Here is a 16,462-nt window from a genome sequence, read left to right on the forward strand (position 1 = left end):
CGGCAGTACATGAATGTTTATGGCCAAATATTCACAAATGAAAATAAGAGTCTAAAAAATTGAAAGTATCAGTGAAATTGAATTTTATTAGCGACATGACAACTGTTTGAAATTCGCTGTTGACCTTCAAATTTTACATCTGGCCGAAGGGGAAGAAATTCCACTAAAGCCGTAAAACGTGAGTGATAGGTGTGTATTGAACGTTAGGTATTTTGGATAACTCTTTGGACCGTAATCGCTTCGTTTGAATGGATTTGCAAGGATGCAAATTACCAAGCATATCGCCAGAATTCCTCAACTTGTTGGCCAGTGCTGTGTTATAAAATAATCCTACCGATACTCTCAGCTATAAAGACTTTAAAGAGGAACTTCTTACAAAAATAAATATTTGCCATAAAATAAGAGATACTGATCACCTTGAAACCTTCTCCCTGGAATTTGTCGGTTTTGATTATTAGCTATTTTTTTAAATTTCAATCTCAGTTTTATCTCTGGAATATAAAATGTTGTGCTGTAGCAGATGGTAGACTCGGAAGTAATACCTGCCGATCTGTCGTCCGTCTTAACACAGCAATCTCTTTCCCCCTGCACATAAATGTATAACCGGAAGAAAAGGTACAGCAGATGGATTGGAAACCTGTTGGCACTGATACAGTCACCCCCACGAAACTTATAGTATACAGCTGTTGCGTCTGAATTCCCCTTCCGACAAAGACGACCAAAAACAAATAAACGAAGAAAACGAATATGTGGTGAACACTGAACGTCAGCCGATCGCATCTGGCTGGAAACCATTTGATATAATAGACGATTTGATGTTATCGTCTCTCATCAGATTTATAGATGCTAATGCACTTTTTAATTTACTCAAGGGAATTTGTGGCTGACTCGGCAATATGTTAATTCATTTGATGTGCAATAAAGTTTGTTTATAGCCGCATTAAATGTGTTGTATTTCAATTAAATTAAAAAAATCAATATAATTATTATCTGCATTAAGTAAAAACAAGAGATTTGGGCGGCGATAACAAACAGGTGTGGTTGATCAATTCGCCAGACCACCAAGGTGCAATATCGTAAGTTTTAGATTTCGTTTCCGGATCTCTCAGCATCCGACACAGCTGACACCACGAATCTTTAGGTGCCAGATCGACCACATACTTCCGTCTCCAGCGGAAGTAACTCAGGTAGAGCTCGTCGTCGGTCATCAATTTCTTGAGATAATTCGCCAAACTCTCGGGACTGTCGAAATCCAAGGCGTTGATGTAGGATCCGGCCGGAAAAAATAGGGAATAATCGGATCCGCCGTAAACCACTGGCACCGTGTCGTACGCCAGCGGTCGGTAGCATTTCTCCGTGACGTAATCCGGACACAGTGAATTTTCGAAACACAAATAGAACCGATAATATTGACCGAGCATCGGGTTGCAAGCGGGTCGATTGGGACATTTCTTCGCTTCCTCCGTAGCGCATCCGCCGTAAATGTCCACCGGAATGAATTGAGACAAATTGCGCACCAGATATTCACGCCACGATCCCCCAACTCCGTCGGAATGGCAGTTGGAAACGAACCAAGCGGCCGTTCGGTTTTTCAGCGTCAGATTGACGGGGAATCGATCCGCCGGATCGGAATCGATTTGAATGTTGGATTTGGCGGCCAGCGGGAAGTCGACGCAGGACGATGACTCGTTGATGCACCTCAATCGTCCGTGAGTTTGGAGATAGACGACGTCAGAGTCACGCCGATACGTCATGGTTCGGTTGAAATAGTCCCGAAAGAACGAATCTTTAAACTTGTAGACGTGTGCGGGTGATTCGACTTCAAAGAAGATGAAATGTTGTTGAGGCCGCCTCCATTTAGGCAAGTCACTGAGATTGATGCTGCGTGCCTGGAAGATGACGGCGTCGCTGTCGTTCAGCAGACCTCGATCGGTTGTCGCCAGACACCCGCCATCGTCACCGCAGTGAGCGAATGGTTTCCCTCCGAGCCCGGCATTTCCAAAATCAACTTCATCGTAGTATTTAGTCCAATATAATATGATTGACTTTTTGCCATTTTGTGCTTCACATCCGGACGACGGTGTCAACGAATTTCCATAAATAACCTGTGTTTTTATTCATTATGCGCATTTTATTTTAAAATAATGTAATCAGTGACGGGTTTGGCTTATTCTAATACCTGACTATGAAAGAAATGCTTATAATTGAGTAGCTGCTGATCCAAGTAACCGCTAAGTTGATAACAGGCGACCAGAATTGTCCCGATGAAACCTCCGACCAGCCAACGTGTCATTTGATTGGCAGGTAGCATTGCTTAAACATTTAGTCGACGATCGAAATAAAACATGAGCGACTCTGAACAATCGCAGAGAAAACTGAAAAATTGTTTCGTCCATCGGGGTGCTCATATAGACTCTTTTTAAATCCCCGGGGCTATTCTATTCACGCTAACCCACCGGGAAAAGAAAAAGAAAAATGCCTGGTGATCACGCTAGTCCGTACCAGCCTTTAAAAGTGATCGCGCATTCAGTCAGTGCGGGATAAAACATTTCTCTTCTATTTCCTGGGAAACTTAACAATGAAAAACCAACTGATTCAACTTGTGACGCACCAATCCCGCAGTTTGTCGTTTTTCACGTTGTTTTTCGTTGGTGTCATCTTCGTTTGGAAGCAGTCGAGTCACGCAAATAATTATTCCAATCGCATCCCGTGCAAGAGAAGACCTGACGTAATCAACGAGACGGAAGAAGTAACTTCCAATTACATTTCACCGTTGTGCAATTGCGGCAAAGAAATTCCAGTGCAATCGATTCAACCCGATCCGAACTCTTTCAAATGGTGCAGTCCCGACTCTTCCGTGCGCGGAATGCACCAAAAAGTCATCACCTACACGTTGTACGGCAACGTCCACAACGCTTCCGTCGCCAAGCGTTATTATTCCTTATTACGTAACATTTCACTCACGGCCGAAAGGCATTATCCCGATTGGGTTGTCCGCATTTACCACAACATTCGGGACCGAGGCGGACCTGAAAGAGAAGCTCACGATCAATTGTGTGATATTTATTGTCGATTCCACAATGTCGACTTGTGTAGCGTTCCGCTTCTTGTTGAGCGTATCGGGAATCAAACGATCCCCATCGATCCCGCACTGGTTGCGGGACTCAACCCGAAAATGTTCCGCTATTTGGTTATGCTCGATCCAAATGTTGACGTTTTCATTTCGAGGGATGTCGACAGCATCATCTGGCCGAGAGAAGTCGACGCTGTTGCCGAATGGCTTAAATCCAATTATACTTTCCATGTTATGCGCGATCATAAATTCCACGGGTCCATCATATTAGCCGGTATTAAATTTCATCTTATTTGCATGATTGTAATTTTGTGGGTGTCCAATATTCCATTTGATTTAATGTTCCATGTTGCAGGAATGTGGGGAGCTAAACTGATTCAGCGCAGGGATTTAATTGAAGGATTGATGAGAGCGTTGGTGCTAGCCGGGCAGAATCAAATCGGCTGGCAGGATCAGGCCTCATTGGACACAATTGTTTGGCCAGCAGCGAAATATGATGTGGTACGTCTGATAATTAATTCTTAATTCTTCATGTAATAATTATTTATTTAAAAAATCAATTTCATTTTGAATATCTATTTGAGCAGATGGCTCACGATGCTTATCAATGTCAGAACGAGCACCTGACGCGGACTTCTCCACTGAAAGTCTTTCCGTTCCCCACCCAACGCGCTGGCAGATATTACGTGGGTGGAGCCGGTGGAGATCTTTATCCGGATAAATGCCCAGAGGCCTGTCGACCGCCAGACCACAAAGATTGGGAATATTGTTAAATAGCATCTGTTATTCTTGTTTGTATCGACAGTTCTTGTCCTTGAATTATTTGATGTGTCAATAAAAAATAAATAAAAGAGGCAGACCTTTTCTGTGCATCGCAACGTAAAAAGAGAATTAACGTGAAGAAATAAACTGCTGATTCGTCCTTGATGTAATATTGCATTCGTCGTAAAGAATGCATTATAATTTTTATTTCTTTGGGAGTGGTTGCTGTGACGGCTTATTCATTAACGTTTACGTGCTAAAATTGAAACAAATCCTCGAACGTATAATCAAATGAATTAAACAAATATACTCAACTCGACACTCGAAAAATGACTTAACAGATTCGTCACTGCCAAGGTTAAACCGTCTTGAAAAATTTAAAGGAAAATGCTGTGAAATAAAAGAGCATTCACATATTGTAATAGCCTAGCTGCATCCGCGAACAACAATAACATGTTTGTGTTATAGGTTACAGGCCAATCCTATACTGTGTCTGGCAAATCGTCTGAAAGGTCAGAGGCAGATAACCGCAATACTGCTGGCCTTTTCCTATAGATGAACAGATGAGTGTAACTATAGGCGGGAAGGATCATAATATACTAGAAACCGATATGTACTAGTTCGATTTACGTTAGATGTGAGTGAGGATGTGAAGGTGCCCAAGAGGTTTATATGTATACCTGACAAAGAAAAACTTTCCACGGGTTAGAATTTGATTTCCCGAAAGTTTCTCTTAAAAATCGGGTCAATATACAGAACATCAGGGGGGGAGGGCCGTGTTGTTTGTGCGCTGTTGGCATTTGTTATAAATAAAAGGAAACAGTTCACCCATAAAATACAAGATAAACAAACGAAAACATAGAAACACATGAACCAATTTAGAAGATAAAAGCAGGTCACCGGGAACTTCCGGTGTGACAGGTGAAGCCGATTTCCTCGAAGTGAAATTTGGCAGCGCCTTCTTGAAAGCGGCGCCACGTTTAAAAGCCTTGATCGATCGCGTCAAAGCTCTGCCCAACGTTCAAAAGTGGACGGCCTATCGGGACGCGACCTACCCGGAGGATAAAGAATAAATAATAATAAAAATCGACCCTGATTATAATTAATCAATTATATATCAATATTTATCGTCTTGTAATTTATCGTTAGAAATTGGCGTATTAAATCCTGACCCAAATATCCAATTACTAATTCAATCACCAAGTTTATAATAATTTGTCACCTGTCATATACAATCGGTGATAACTTAGAATATTTCGTGTAAAAGAAAATAAATTTTTAGTTATTGAAATTCATTCAAATCTTTATTCAAATTTATTTACCCAAAAATGTGTTATGTCTATCTGCACCGATACATCTAATCACGCTGGCATGATGAGATACTGTTGAATCCCCCCCCCCAGAGTTTGATGTTTCTTAAAACAGAATTTCAAAAAATTTAATTAGCTATTAGAAAAATCTGGCAATCGAATTGAGTTTATCAAGTCCACTGCCTTCGATTTTGCAAACAGACGCGTGAATTTGTCTTCAGATACGCACAATTAAAATAAGCATGTAGGCTAACTGTCAACAAATTTTGAAAAAGTCCCAAACCCTAAATGAATTAGAAGCGAATGAATTTTCTCCCATTTAAAGTCCGCCCTGCATTTTATGTCAATCTTGCAATTAAAATCAGTTTTGTGTTTGATGTAACGTCTAGAGTTTTACAGATAGAAATTGAAAATTTTTATGTGCATTCAAAATGTTTATTTGCATATACTACAGTTCAATTTTTGTTAAGAAATTCCTACCCCTTAATGAATAAGAGTCGAACGAATTTTTTCCCATTCCCTTATTTTTCTCATCCTGCGACCGTGAGAAGGAAATTTTGAATTTATTAAAATAAAATTGAAATTGTGAAATCTTCCTTAAAGATAAACGAGATGTGTAGACGCATCATTTTCGTGTTAATTTCAAGAGAAATTTTCAAATAAGAAATGAAATAAATTTTTATATCTGGCAATCAAATCGAGTTTTTCACGTCCTCTACATTTATTTTTAAAGTTAGAAAAGCGAATTTTTCTGGACGAGTGCAGATCCGAAATATGAATTCATCTGTAAAAGAAAGAATTGAAAATTCCAAACCCTGCATGAATTAGAAGCGAATTAATTTTCTCCCATTTCAAGGCCTCCCGTTTATTGTAAATCTGGCAATCAAAATTGGTTTTTAAATTATAACGTCTAGAGTTTTGGAGATGGAATTTTGAAACTAGGTTTGTGTATTCAGTAAGTATAATTACATCTACAGTTCAATTTTGGCAAAGAAATTCTTATTCCTAAATGAATTAGAGTGGAACGAATCCCCCCCCCCCCCTTAAAATTCTCTTTCTCCCCAAATTTTCTTGTCGACATGAAACAAAAATGTTTGGGTCGAAAATGTTTCGTGTCGCCGATGAAGTTGAACCTCAAAGTGACGCGGCAATTTCCTCCTCCAACATGAAACCCGTGAAATGGGTCGAGTGGGAACCGTCATCATACAAATACGTACCGGATGTACCGGGAGGATAAGAAATCTGCATCCAGACTTGATCGTCTTTTTTCAAGTTCAGCGTCGACTGGAGGGTCAACGGACTATATTGATAAACGGGGTCGTTACTCTCTTCAACATAACTCGTCGCGATTCGATTCCCGTTCAGATAAAGACGAGAAGACAAATAAACAATAGATGAATCTTCAAGACGCGCAACTCCCGTGAAAGAGAAAAAATAAATTCCCGGTCGCGGGGCCGTGAATTTCCCCGATGTCAAATTCATGGCGTTTCCCTCGTTCATCACCGCCAAATCGAACGGGATCGGAGTGTTTTCTGTTTTAAATGAATCATTTCTCTGGACGTAGAAATGGACGGGCGCCGATTTGACGTCGGCGTATCCGATCCATTTCTGGTTGTCTGTAAACAAAAATGAATAAAGCAAATAAACAAAAAATGAAATTAAAACTCGTCGTACCATTTTGATTGGCAAAAAAGTTGCAGTAAATCATTTCCATCTTCTTTGATCCTTTTACCAAAAAGAATCCGTTGACTTTTTGTCCCATTCGCTCCATATCCGCACACGAGGTGGGCATTTTACCAATGTCAACTAGTTCACTGGATCGAGTGTTAACTATTTCATTCGTTCGGGGAATTGAATTCTTAAATTTATTCAATAAATTAAATTTTTATTAAAATTTACCATTTAATTTGGTTGTCAAATCCTCAACGGCTGACTTGGTGCTGTTCAATTCCGTTCTCGTTGAGGCCAAAGTTCTTTTTGTTGTTTTCAAATCATTTGAGGTTGCTGAATAATTGCATTCAATTTAAATAAAATCAAATTCAAATAATAAAACAAAATTTATTTTTTACCTCTCAGATCTTTTTTCAAATTTTCTTCAGCAATTTTTAGTTCTTTACCTAATCGATCCGAATTCGCTACACAAACTAAAGAAAACAGAAAGAAACGAAAAACAATTAGGCCTACTCGTTATTCAATTTTGTATTCAACGTAAAATTTACGTTTGAGTTCAGTTGACAATTCCCCGGTCGTTTCTGCCAATTTTTTATCGGTGGCTAGATTTATTGAAAAAGTTTTACATTCGAATTTTTATCTAATTTCAAAACAAAAAATTAGCCTACCGTTTAATTTTGCGGATAAATCATCGACGGTTTTGGTGAAATATGCTCTCGTTTTCTCCAACTCCTGTTTACTACTTGTACATTCTACAATCGAAAGATCTTTAGAAATTCAGTTTTCGTCAATTCGCAAATCATTATTATAAATACCTTTTAATCTTTTATTGAAATCACTCTTTGCATTTTTTAGTTCGGTATTCGTTTTCTCCAAATTGTTCACGGTTGTTTTTAAGAGCTCAACAGTGGCTGCAATTCAGTGACAAGAAATTAATAAAAATTTAAAAAAAAATCAACATTCAAAATTTCCTTTTATTATCTATTGATACCTATACCTTTTAATTCAAGCGCCAATTTTCTGCTGAACTGATTCTTCCCGTACATTTCCTAAATTGCGTTTTTAAATGAATCATTCAGGGGGAGGGGCGATCAATTGAATCAAGTTTATAACGGTTGAATTTTCATTTTGGTGCAATGTCTACCTGAATGCCATCGATGTCGTCCTTGTCTAATTTGAAATCAGAACTATATTCGTGAATAGGATGCATCACAGCCGTGGTTACGTCTGTGTGTTCCAGACCCAAAGAGTGGCCGAACTCGTGAGTAGCCTCCTGAAATAAATTCGTCCCTGTGCGGATGCAAAGAAATCGATCAACATTTGGAACTGAAGGAATAAAAACTTATTGATGAATTGCAAATCAATATACGTTTTACCTTGACCAGAGTCGAGTGTCCAGGTTTCGCCGTCATCAAAATGAGCATCACCTCCATTAATAGGATAGGCAGCGTGAGCTAAAGTACCACCCGGGCCATCAAAGGGCTTGCAATCTTCATCATGTTTTCTAGACGCAAAACTGAATCAAACAACCCATAATTATAATTTATGAAATTGTGCATGATAATGAAGTGTGCTCTATATCAACGTTCCATTTTGTAGCAAAATGGCATGTAATGGGAAATTATTTATTTATTTATTCAATCAATATATAGGCCTATAGTTACAGGATGTCGATGTCGACGACAGCCGATTGATTTGTAATAGGGAAGAAGGTCAAATCGGTCACGTTCTCCCACATCTGAAAGGCTCTGGCGATTTCACGATCGACGTCATATGGGCTCATATCCGGCGTGTATTTCTTAATTTTATAAGTTAATTCTTTCTTAGGCCAATGGCTTTCTATTATTTAAATGAAAGTTCAAATTCAAAATTTGTACAAGACATTAGGACGTATTTTTAATATTGCGCATCCCTACCTTGAATGGCGAACCGTTTCCGGCGAGTGCTGGAAGAACCGGAGCGAATTCGATCCGGAACACCACAACGCGGTTTATTCATCAGTTCCTTCGTCGCCTCATCAAGTATACCTTCGAACCATTTTATAAAAAGTTTTTCCTTTGTAATCGACAATTTACATAAAAGACCTTAAGGCAAATGTAGAAACAAATACAATGACCTTACCCGTTTTCTCCAATCCAGCAAAGGATTGAAAATCTCTGAATGCATCACTTAAAGATTCAACTGAAAAACTTTCCCAATAGGAAGAGTCCTGAGGCCCACGTTCCAAATAGCCGAATCTTTCCAGATAATCCTAAACGACGACATGAAAAAGAACAAGCAAATAAACAAAAATGATAATTGTTAAAAGAGATCTCTGAGCGCTGGCTTTATTGCGCTTATTTTTCGCTAGTGTGAATTAAAATGATTGGCACATGAATGAAATTAACGAAAACCGGGAATTATAATTTTAAAACGGAATTTTTTTACCGCTGCTTCGTTGGCATTGTTGATTGGAGCAGCTGTGACACAATTTATCGCCGACAAGAAACACACGACAAAAGTTATTGTTAACGACATAAGATGCCACATATTTTATATCAAACAACTAAACGACTATTGAGTTGAAGAAAATGAATCCAAGTTCTATTGCGAATCTTTTCGGTCGGAAGCTAAATTCACGTCTGCTCACGAATCGGCCACTGCAGTTGGTTGCTGGTTTTTAGCGATAGCTGTGCAATGTGTGTGTCAGAGGTTGTAATGGATTATTGGTTTTTCCGATGATGTCGCCAGTATCAAGAATTTAAAATGTCCTTGATCTGCTGAAGGTTCAGACTGAAGTGGCAGAACTAAATATTTATTTGCTTTATAGACGATGAGACCTTTGTTGATCTTGGAAAATTTCACCCAATGATAAACAATTTTTGTTTGTTTTATATTTGGAATTTTGCTTACTTTAACTTATTTTTATTCATTAAACCGCGAGAAAAGAAATTTTAAAAAAAGTTAAATTAAATATTATTATTTTTTTTTCTATCAATTTCAATCTAGATTCTTCTAGATATTAGAATCTGCAGGCAAAATAAGAAACCCACAAGAATGTGTGAGTGAAGAATGTCTTCGCTTTTTCGCGACCACTGACACTCTCTTATCATTTTGGCCCTCGGCTTGTATTATGGCGCCCGTGACAAAATGTCAATTGCGTTCGACTTCTCTCTGTGATGGGCCTCGAAAAAAGCAGTGGCTTGGAGGACATGGATTCTGAAAAAAAAAAAATTCATTTCGCCGACGTCGAACTGTTGGTGATCCTGGCCGCCCTGTATTTGCACGCAGGATTCGCACGAATAAACCGACGGGACTTAAAGCGACGGAATTGTCCAAAAGATGAGAATTAATGACGTGTGTAGTTTTTCTCTATACTTTGTTTACAACGGGCGAGTTATTGGGTGCGTTAGCTAAAAACAGGAAGAGAGCTGATCAAGTTAACTGATAAGTATAACGTACACAGACTAACGACCTTGTCTGCAACTTGATCTGTCGAGTCGCCTGAGGCAAGAAAATTGACGCTCCTACAGATGGTGAGCGTCGCCAATATTTTTAAGACAACAGAATGACAGCAGCAGTTCCATCGTACCAAATGAGGTTATAGAAAAATTGAACATTTTGTTATCTATATAATAATTACGAGTAATCGCATAAGAATATTGAAAAAAATTAATTCACGGTCATTATATGACGTAAGCGAGTGAAAGAAGGGGAAATTGTTTCCGATCGCATCAACAATATTTGATTTCCGCAACACTATAGCCTACGTGCCAAAAGTGAAACAAATCCTCGAACGTATATAATCAAATGAATTAAACAAATATAGCCTACTTAATAACTCGACACTTTCGAAAAATGACTTAACAGATTCGTCACTACCAAGGTTAAACCGTCTTGAACAATTTAAAGGAAAATGCTGTGAAATAAAAGAGCAATCACATATTGTAATAGAATCAAAATTTACCGAGAACTATAATCTCAGTAAAAAAAAAGTCCGTTGACCTGAAATTCTTTAATTCTCAGTTAAATGTTCGGTATGAAAAGGGGCGAATATTTTTCCAGGAAAAATTTGTTCAACGATTTGAAAACGTCGAAGGTTATTGCAGGTCGCCGGGGCTATTCCACCTTTCCTCCATTCCTCGGGGATTCAGGTAAAATATAAAAGTTCAGTGATAAAGTTAGTCCGAGAATCAGTTTAATGTGATCGGGCATTCAGTCAGTGAGGGATCAAACATTTTCTCTTCTACACTGCCATGAAAAACAAATTGATTCAACTGGTGACGCAACCGTCTCGCAGATTGTCATTTTTCGCCCTGTTTTTCGTTGGTGTTTTCTTTGTTTTGAAGCAGCAGAACAGCACGAATAATTATTCGAATCACATCCCGAGCAAGAAAAGTACTGACGTAGTCAACGCGACATACATTTCCCCATTGTGCAACTGCAGCAAAGAAATTCAAGTGCAATCCATTCAACCCGATCCGAACGCGTTCAAGTGGTGCGGTCCCGACTCTTCCGTCCGCGGGATGCACCAAAAAGTCATCACCTACACGCTGTACGGCAACGTCCAAAACGCTTCCATTGCCGACCGTTATTATTCGTTATTACGTAACATTTCACTCACTGCCGAGAGGGATTATCCCGGTTGGGTTGTCCGCATTTATCATAACTTTCGTGATCAAGAGGGACCCGGCCATCAGCAGCTGTGCGATATCTATTGTCAATTCCACCATGTCGACTTGTGCAGCGTTCCGCTTCTTATTGAGCGCATTGGCAATTCGACCACACCAATCGATCCCGTACTGGTTGCGGGACTCAACCCGAAAATGTTTCGCTATTTGGTTATGCTCGATCCAAATGTCGACGTGTTCATTTCGAGGGATGTCGACAGCATCATCTGGCCGAGAGAAGTCGACGCTGTTGCAGAATGGCTGAAATCCAATTACACTTTTCACGTTATGCGCGATCATCCATTTCACGGGGCCATCATATTGGCCGGTATGAAATCTCAACTCATTCAAATGATTTAAATTTTAGTGTTCAATATTTCATTCGATTTAATTTTGCAGGAATGTGGGGAGCTAAACTGGATCAGCGCAGGGATCTAATTGAAGGATTGATGAGGGCGTTGGTTCCCGCCGGGCAGAATCAAATCGCCTGGCAATATCAGGTCACATTGGACACAATTCTCTGGCCAACCGCCAAATACGATGTGGTAATTAAATATTTCTTTCTTCAATTATTTGTAATTCAATTTCATTTTGAATATCTATTTGTGCAGATGGCCCACGATTCGTATCAGTGTCAGAACGAGTATGTGACGCGGACTGCTCCCCTGAAAGTTTTCCCGTTTCCCACCCAACGCGCTGGCAAATATTACGTGGGTGGAGCCGGCGGAGATCTTTATCCGGAAAAATGCCCGGAGGCCTGCCGACCACCGGATCACAAAGATTGGGAATATTGTTAATAAATAACATATGTTGTGCTTGTATATGTATTGACAATTCTTTTCTTTGAATTCTTTTCTGTGCCAATAAATAACACCCAGTCGTTCTTATATCATTTACGTGTCGTAAAAATTCCTTCCTTGTGTGTAATAAAATGTGCGACTCTTACATACAAGGAAACAAATGGCGACAAATAATTTTTCAGCGCCAAATCCTTTGAAATATTTCGCCGTCGAATGCGTCGTCCTTTTAAAATCTTTTCGGGAGTTTCGGTTCATTCATTTACGGTTATGTGCTAAGTGAAAAAATCCTCGGACGTATTCAAATGAATTAAATAAACAATTAGACCCAACGCTCGAAAGGACTTGACGGATTTGTCACTGTCAAGATTAAACCGCCGTGAAAAAAATACTTACGTCATAGTCGGCCACTCACGCAGTCAAAGTCAAACAATAGCGCGCTTGAAACCTGTTTGACAGAGTTTCATTCTTTAACATGTTTGTTAAATATCCTGAGGTAGCACACTATTCTTAGCGCATATAATTTCGACATCTATTGGTAATCTTTTACCGCGCGCACCAGCAGAGTAGAATGTAGCCGTCATCAGCTATTACACACTCAGCTTTAGTTCCCTCTGGGTCTCGAATCGTTGTGGATATATTCGTCAAGTGAGTTTAACCTATGATAAAATGGAGGGCTCTGTTTCTGTATGTAAAGTGTCTGTGTAAAAGTTTAAATCTATAACTAATCTTCTTATTTAATTTTCATTGTGATTTTAGCGGCGAGATGCGGCCGGGCTTTTTCCGACGCAACTTTCGCCATTTCTCCACGCTCGCCATTGTCGCTTGTTTTTATTTAATGCTGCACAAATCCAGCACTACATTTAAATCCAACATCAATGTTCCCACGGAAATGACACCTAAAAACAATTTGTCGTTTCAATCACCGCTAAAGGAGAAACAAAATAAGGTGCTGCCAATTAGAACGACACGGAATAATCTGACGACATCCGCAGCTCCTCTGTCCTCATCCAGCATCCGGAAAATCAAAAATCTTCCGAGAATTGGAGCCCCGTCAATGGATCTGAATAAAACACTCAACTGGCTGGATTTGTGGTCGAACGATACTTTCTGCAATCGATTTACCGTTCACCTGTTGGAGGAAAACCTTCCACCTCGAGCTCTTGTATCTTTCCCCGGAAGTGGAAACACTTGGCTGCGGATGCTCTTGATGGGAGTGACTGGCTATTACGTCGACACCATTTACCCTGGTGACGAACTCTTCAATTCCAAAGGTAAAATGACGTTGGCCAATTCTAAATTTAAATTTCCACTACAAATCTGTTGAAATTATAGTCATAGTTGTGCCAATTATTTTATTCTAATCGCTTTATTATTAGCTGGGAGCAGCTACGAATTGAAAAAGGACTGCAATTGCTCTCTGCTGCAGAAAACTCACGATCTTTCGCTGTTCTCGGTGGTGTACAACATGGCGCTGGCCAACAAGTCGAGTGACAAACGACTGAATCAAGAAGTTGAGCACTTCAGGGGTGATGGCATCCTGGTGATTCGCAACCCTTTCAAAGCTATTTTGTCTTATCGCAATTTCGCATTCGGTGGGAACATGGCCGGACTGGCGCCGGCCGAGGCATTCTCTCAAGGACCAGGGCCGATTGTGATTGGAACTCGACGAATTTCCAGTGAGTTATGTCATAACCAAATTAAAGTTGAACGGTCCTTTTGATTGTTTTGTAATTATAACGGCTTGATTATTGATTAGCCTGGGACCAGTTTATCAGCCGGAGCGTCGCCAGTTGGGAGATGCTGGCCACCGTGTGGATCCGAGGATTGAAACGCGGAGGCGTCGTTTACTATGAGAAATTGCGCCGGGACACGGGGCCGCAACTGTTGCGGATGGCGGAAATGCTCGGGATTCCGGATGTGAATAAAGATCGGCTGGATTGCGTTCTCCGTCACAACCAGGATAATTCTTTCAAACGGAGCGAATCCGGTCCAAAGAATTACCCAAAGTATTATCATTAAAATTAACTTAGAAATTAAATATTTTTTATTAATTAATTTTGTTTTGAAAAATGCGCAGGAATCCTTTCACAGAGAGCCAACACTTGCTGATCCTGAAATCCATTCAAAATGTCCAATTGGCGTTGAAAGATAGAGGACTCGATCCTTTGCCTGTCGAGATGTACGACTTCTACACTCCCATGTATCAATATGGGCGATGGGAGGGCTATCGTTAAATGCCATGATTGTTTTAATTTTACTTCCCGTACGTCCATGTCCAATTTCGATTTTACAATACACCAAGTCATTTAAGATTTAATTTGAAATTCCCTTGAGATGTGTATGATGCCATCTTCCAACAACTAAACTCAAGTTGGTATATCAACATTTTATGTTGACGATCGATTTCGTCGAACTGTTGATCAGCTAATATCGGGGCCAATGTATTATTATAACACCAGCCGTCTAAAAAAAGTAAAAGGTATTATTATCATATACCATTCACCTGCCTTTCTGAATAAAAACACCTGAAAAACAAGATTAATTGGAGCGTAATGAGTTCTTATATTCCAAGGAATCCCCTAGACATTCGCCAATCTGGATGGGTTATTATACCTGACACGTATAAAAACGGGCCGTCATTTCGGTAAGAAGACACAGACGAGCTTCGTCATCAGCACATTGACGAGCTTCTTCCACCTTCCATCGCATCACCGTCGTCATGGCAAAGGTAAACCATCAATTCAAATTTTAAAAATAGAATTGAATTAATATGTTAATCGTTTGCGTTGCGACAGGCATCTTCCCTATTGGCCGTCCTTTGCGGACTGGCCTCACTGAGCGCATCGTTCGCCGACCCTTCCATATTGTACGGAGCTGTTCCAGCAGCCAAGTATCCAGCTCCTGCCACTTATCCAGCTCCTGCTACCACTTATCCAGCTCCGGCTACGACTTATCCAGCTCCGGCCGCTTACCCAGCACCAGCCAAATATGAGACTCCAGCTCCCACCACCACCACTCCAAAGTACGAAGCTCCTACCACCACGACCACTCAAAAATACGAGGCTCCTACTACCACTACCAAGTACGAAGCTCCTACCACCACAGTTAAGTACGAAGCTCCTGCCAAATACGAGAAGAAGGAAGAATACCCGATGAAAAAGGAATACAAAAAGGAGGAATATCCATCGCCGATGAAGATGCAATACGGCGGCAAGAAGTACAAACGTTCCAGCATCGAAGAGGATGCTGAAGAAGCCAAGACGGACAAAGTTGCCGAGGATTCCGAGAAGATGGAAGATCCAGTCGGGAAATTTCCGCGCAAAGTTGTCCAGACCGTAAGAGACGCCGTCATCCAGGATCTCATGTCTATGATGGACGACGACCTGGACCTTGAGGAGTTGAATAATTTCGCCAACGATGGAGAAGAGGAAACTGACGAACAAATAATGAACGAAGACGAAGAAGAGACCCCGGAAATGGACACCATGGACGATGGTATGGACAGCGCTCAAGCCGATCCTAGGATGATGAAAAACTTCCGCTTTCTACTCCGCAAGCGCATCCAGACAAAAATGATGTGTCGTCGTTATCCTGGCATATGCGCCGGACGTCGTCGCCCGTTGGTGAGCCGTCCAAGGCCCATCAAACGTCGTCCGTTAGTGTCCATCAGGCCGACCTTCCGTCCGACAATCATGAGATTTCCATGCGTCAGCTGCGGCTGGTGCGGCGGCAAGTGTTTTTGGATTCGCATTTGTTGCTGATTTATTCCAACTCCGTAGCCTATACCTGAATGGCTCAAACTCTTTCACCGACCGCATTTCCCCCCCCCCCCCCACATAATTTTATTTGCTCTTCTCTTCTTTTAATTCTATAATTGAATGTCGTTGGTTTGTTGATGTGATTGCGATCTGGATTTTTGTTAACTACAAATCGGGCTGATTCATTTAAATAAATTAAGTTTCTCTGCAGTCTGCACACAAGAAAATGGTTGTCATTTTTTACCCCGTGCTGAACTCGTTCACGTGACTTGGGAAATATTTTCCCCAGGGCATCGCATATTATTAACTATTCAATTTATATAGTTTACGTATACTAGTCACGTATATTTTCTAGGTCTTTTAAGACACGCGAGCCATTGCATTAATTACATCGTTATCGGTCCGGATAAATCCGATTTGGGAATACCATACAATCGTA

At 40.4% G+C, this 16,462-nt stretch overlaps 7 protein-coding genes across 7 annotated transcripts in view; 4 read left to right on the plus strand and 3 right to left on the minus strand.

Moving 5' to 3' along the window:
* The window catches only part of LOC124316246, a 686,332-nt gene that overhangs the window by 152,201 nt on the left and 517,669 nt on the right, over positions 1–16,462 (minus strand). The window lies entirely within an intron of this gene.
* LOC124316337 (alpha-(1,3)-fucosyltransferase C-like) lies at positions 965–2,354 on the minus strand. The gene is made up of 2 exons (XM_046782228.1): positions 2,180–2,354; positions 965–2,105 (listed from the first exon to the last, which is right to left on the minus strand). Exons 1-2 carry the CDS (start codon positions 2,309–2,311, stop codon positions 996–998), a joined length of 1,242 nt encoding a protein of 413 aa, XP_046638184.1. The 5' UTR covers positions 2,312–2,354; the 3' UTR covers positions 965–995.
* On the plus strand, positions 2,514–4,111 carry LOC124316379. Its single transcript, XM_046782292.1, has 3 exons — positions 2,514–3,347; positions 3,429–3,574; positions 3,661–4,111. Exons 1-3 carry the CDS (start codon positions 2,579–2,581, stop codon positions 3,844–3,846), a joined length of 1,101 nt encoding a protein of 366 aa, XP_046638248.1. The 5' UTR covers positions 2,514–2,578; the 3' UTR covers positions 3,847–4,111.
* LOC124316201 lies at positions 6,076–9,570 on the minus strand. Its single transcript, XM_046782004.1, has 14 exons — positions 9,244–9,570; positions 8,938–9,067; positions 8,733–8,843; positions 8,481–8,655; positions 8,193–8,332; positions 7,961–8,106; positions 7,814–7,865; positions 7,632–7,727; positions 7,485–7,568; positions 7,365–7,418; positions 7,215–7,289; positions 7,045–7,149; positions 6,820–6,975; positions 6,076–6,761 (listed from the first exon to the last, which is right to left on the minus strand). The coding sequence occupies exons 1-14, from the start codon at positions 9,343–9,345 to the stop codon at positions 6,280–6,282; spliced, it is 1,908 nt and encodes a 635-aa protein (XP_046637960.1). The 5' UTR covers positions 9,346–9,570; the 3' UTR covers positions 6,076–6,279.
* LOC124316393 lies at positions 11,010–12,351 on the plus strand. The gene is made up of 3 exons (XM_046782314.1): positions 11,010–11,793; positions 11,865–12,010; positions 12,077–12,351. The coding sequence occupies exons 1-3, from the start codon at positions 11,052–11,054 to the stop codon at positions 12,260–12,262; spliced, it is 1,074 nt and encodes a 357-aa protein (XP_046638270.1). The 5' UTR covers positions 11,010–11,051; the 3' UTR covers positions 12,263–12,351.
* On the plus strand, positions 12,835–14,577 carry LOC124316332 (WSC domain-containing protein 1-like). Its single transcript, XM_046782220.1, has 5 exons — positions 12,835–12,949; positions 13,022–13,536; positions 13,642–13,941; positions 14,022–14,271; positions 14,343–14,577. Exons 1-5 carry the CDS (start codon positions 12,924–12,926, stop codon positions 14,497–14,499), a joined length of 1,248 nt encoding a protein of 415 aa, XP_046638176.1. The 5' UTR covers positions 12,835–12,923; the 3' UTR covers positions 14,500–14,577.
* Positions 14,861–16,233, plus strand: LOC124316434 (nucleolin-like). Its single transcript, XM_046782376.1, has 2 exons — positions 14,861–14,993; positions 15,061–16,233. The coding sequence occupies exons 1-2, from the start codon at positions 14,985–14,987 to the stop codon at positions 16,024–16,026; spliced, it is 975 nt and encodes a 324-aa protein (XP_046638332.1). The 5' UTR covers positions 14,861–14,984; the 3' UTR covers positions 16,027–16,233.

The sequence above is a fragment of the Daphnia pulicaria genome, chromosome 12 (genome assembly GCF_021234035.1).
Source record: "Daphnia pulicaria isolate SC F1-1A chromosome 12, SC_F0-13Bv2, whole genome shotgun sequence".
NCBI lineage: Eukaryota > Metazoa > Arthropoda > Branchiopoda > Diplostraca > Daphniidae > Daphnia > Daphnia pulicaria.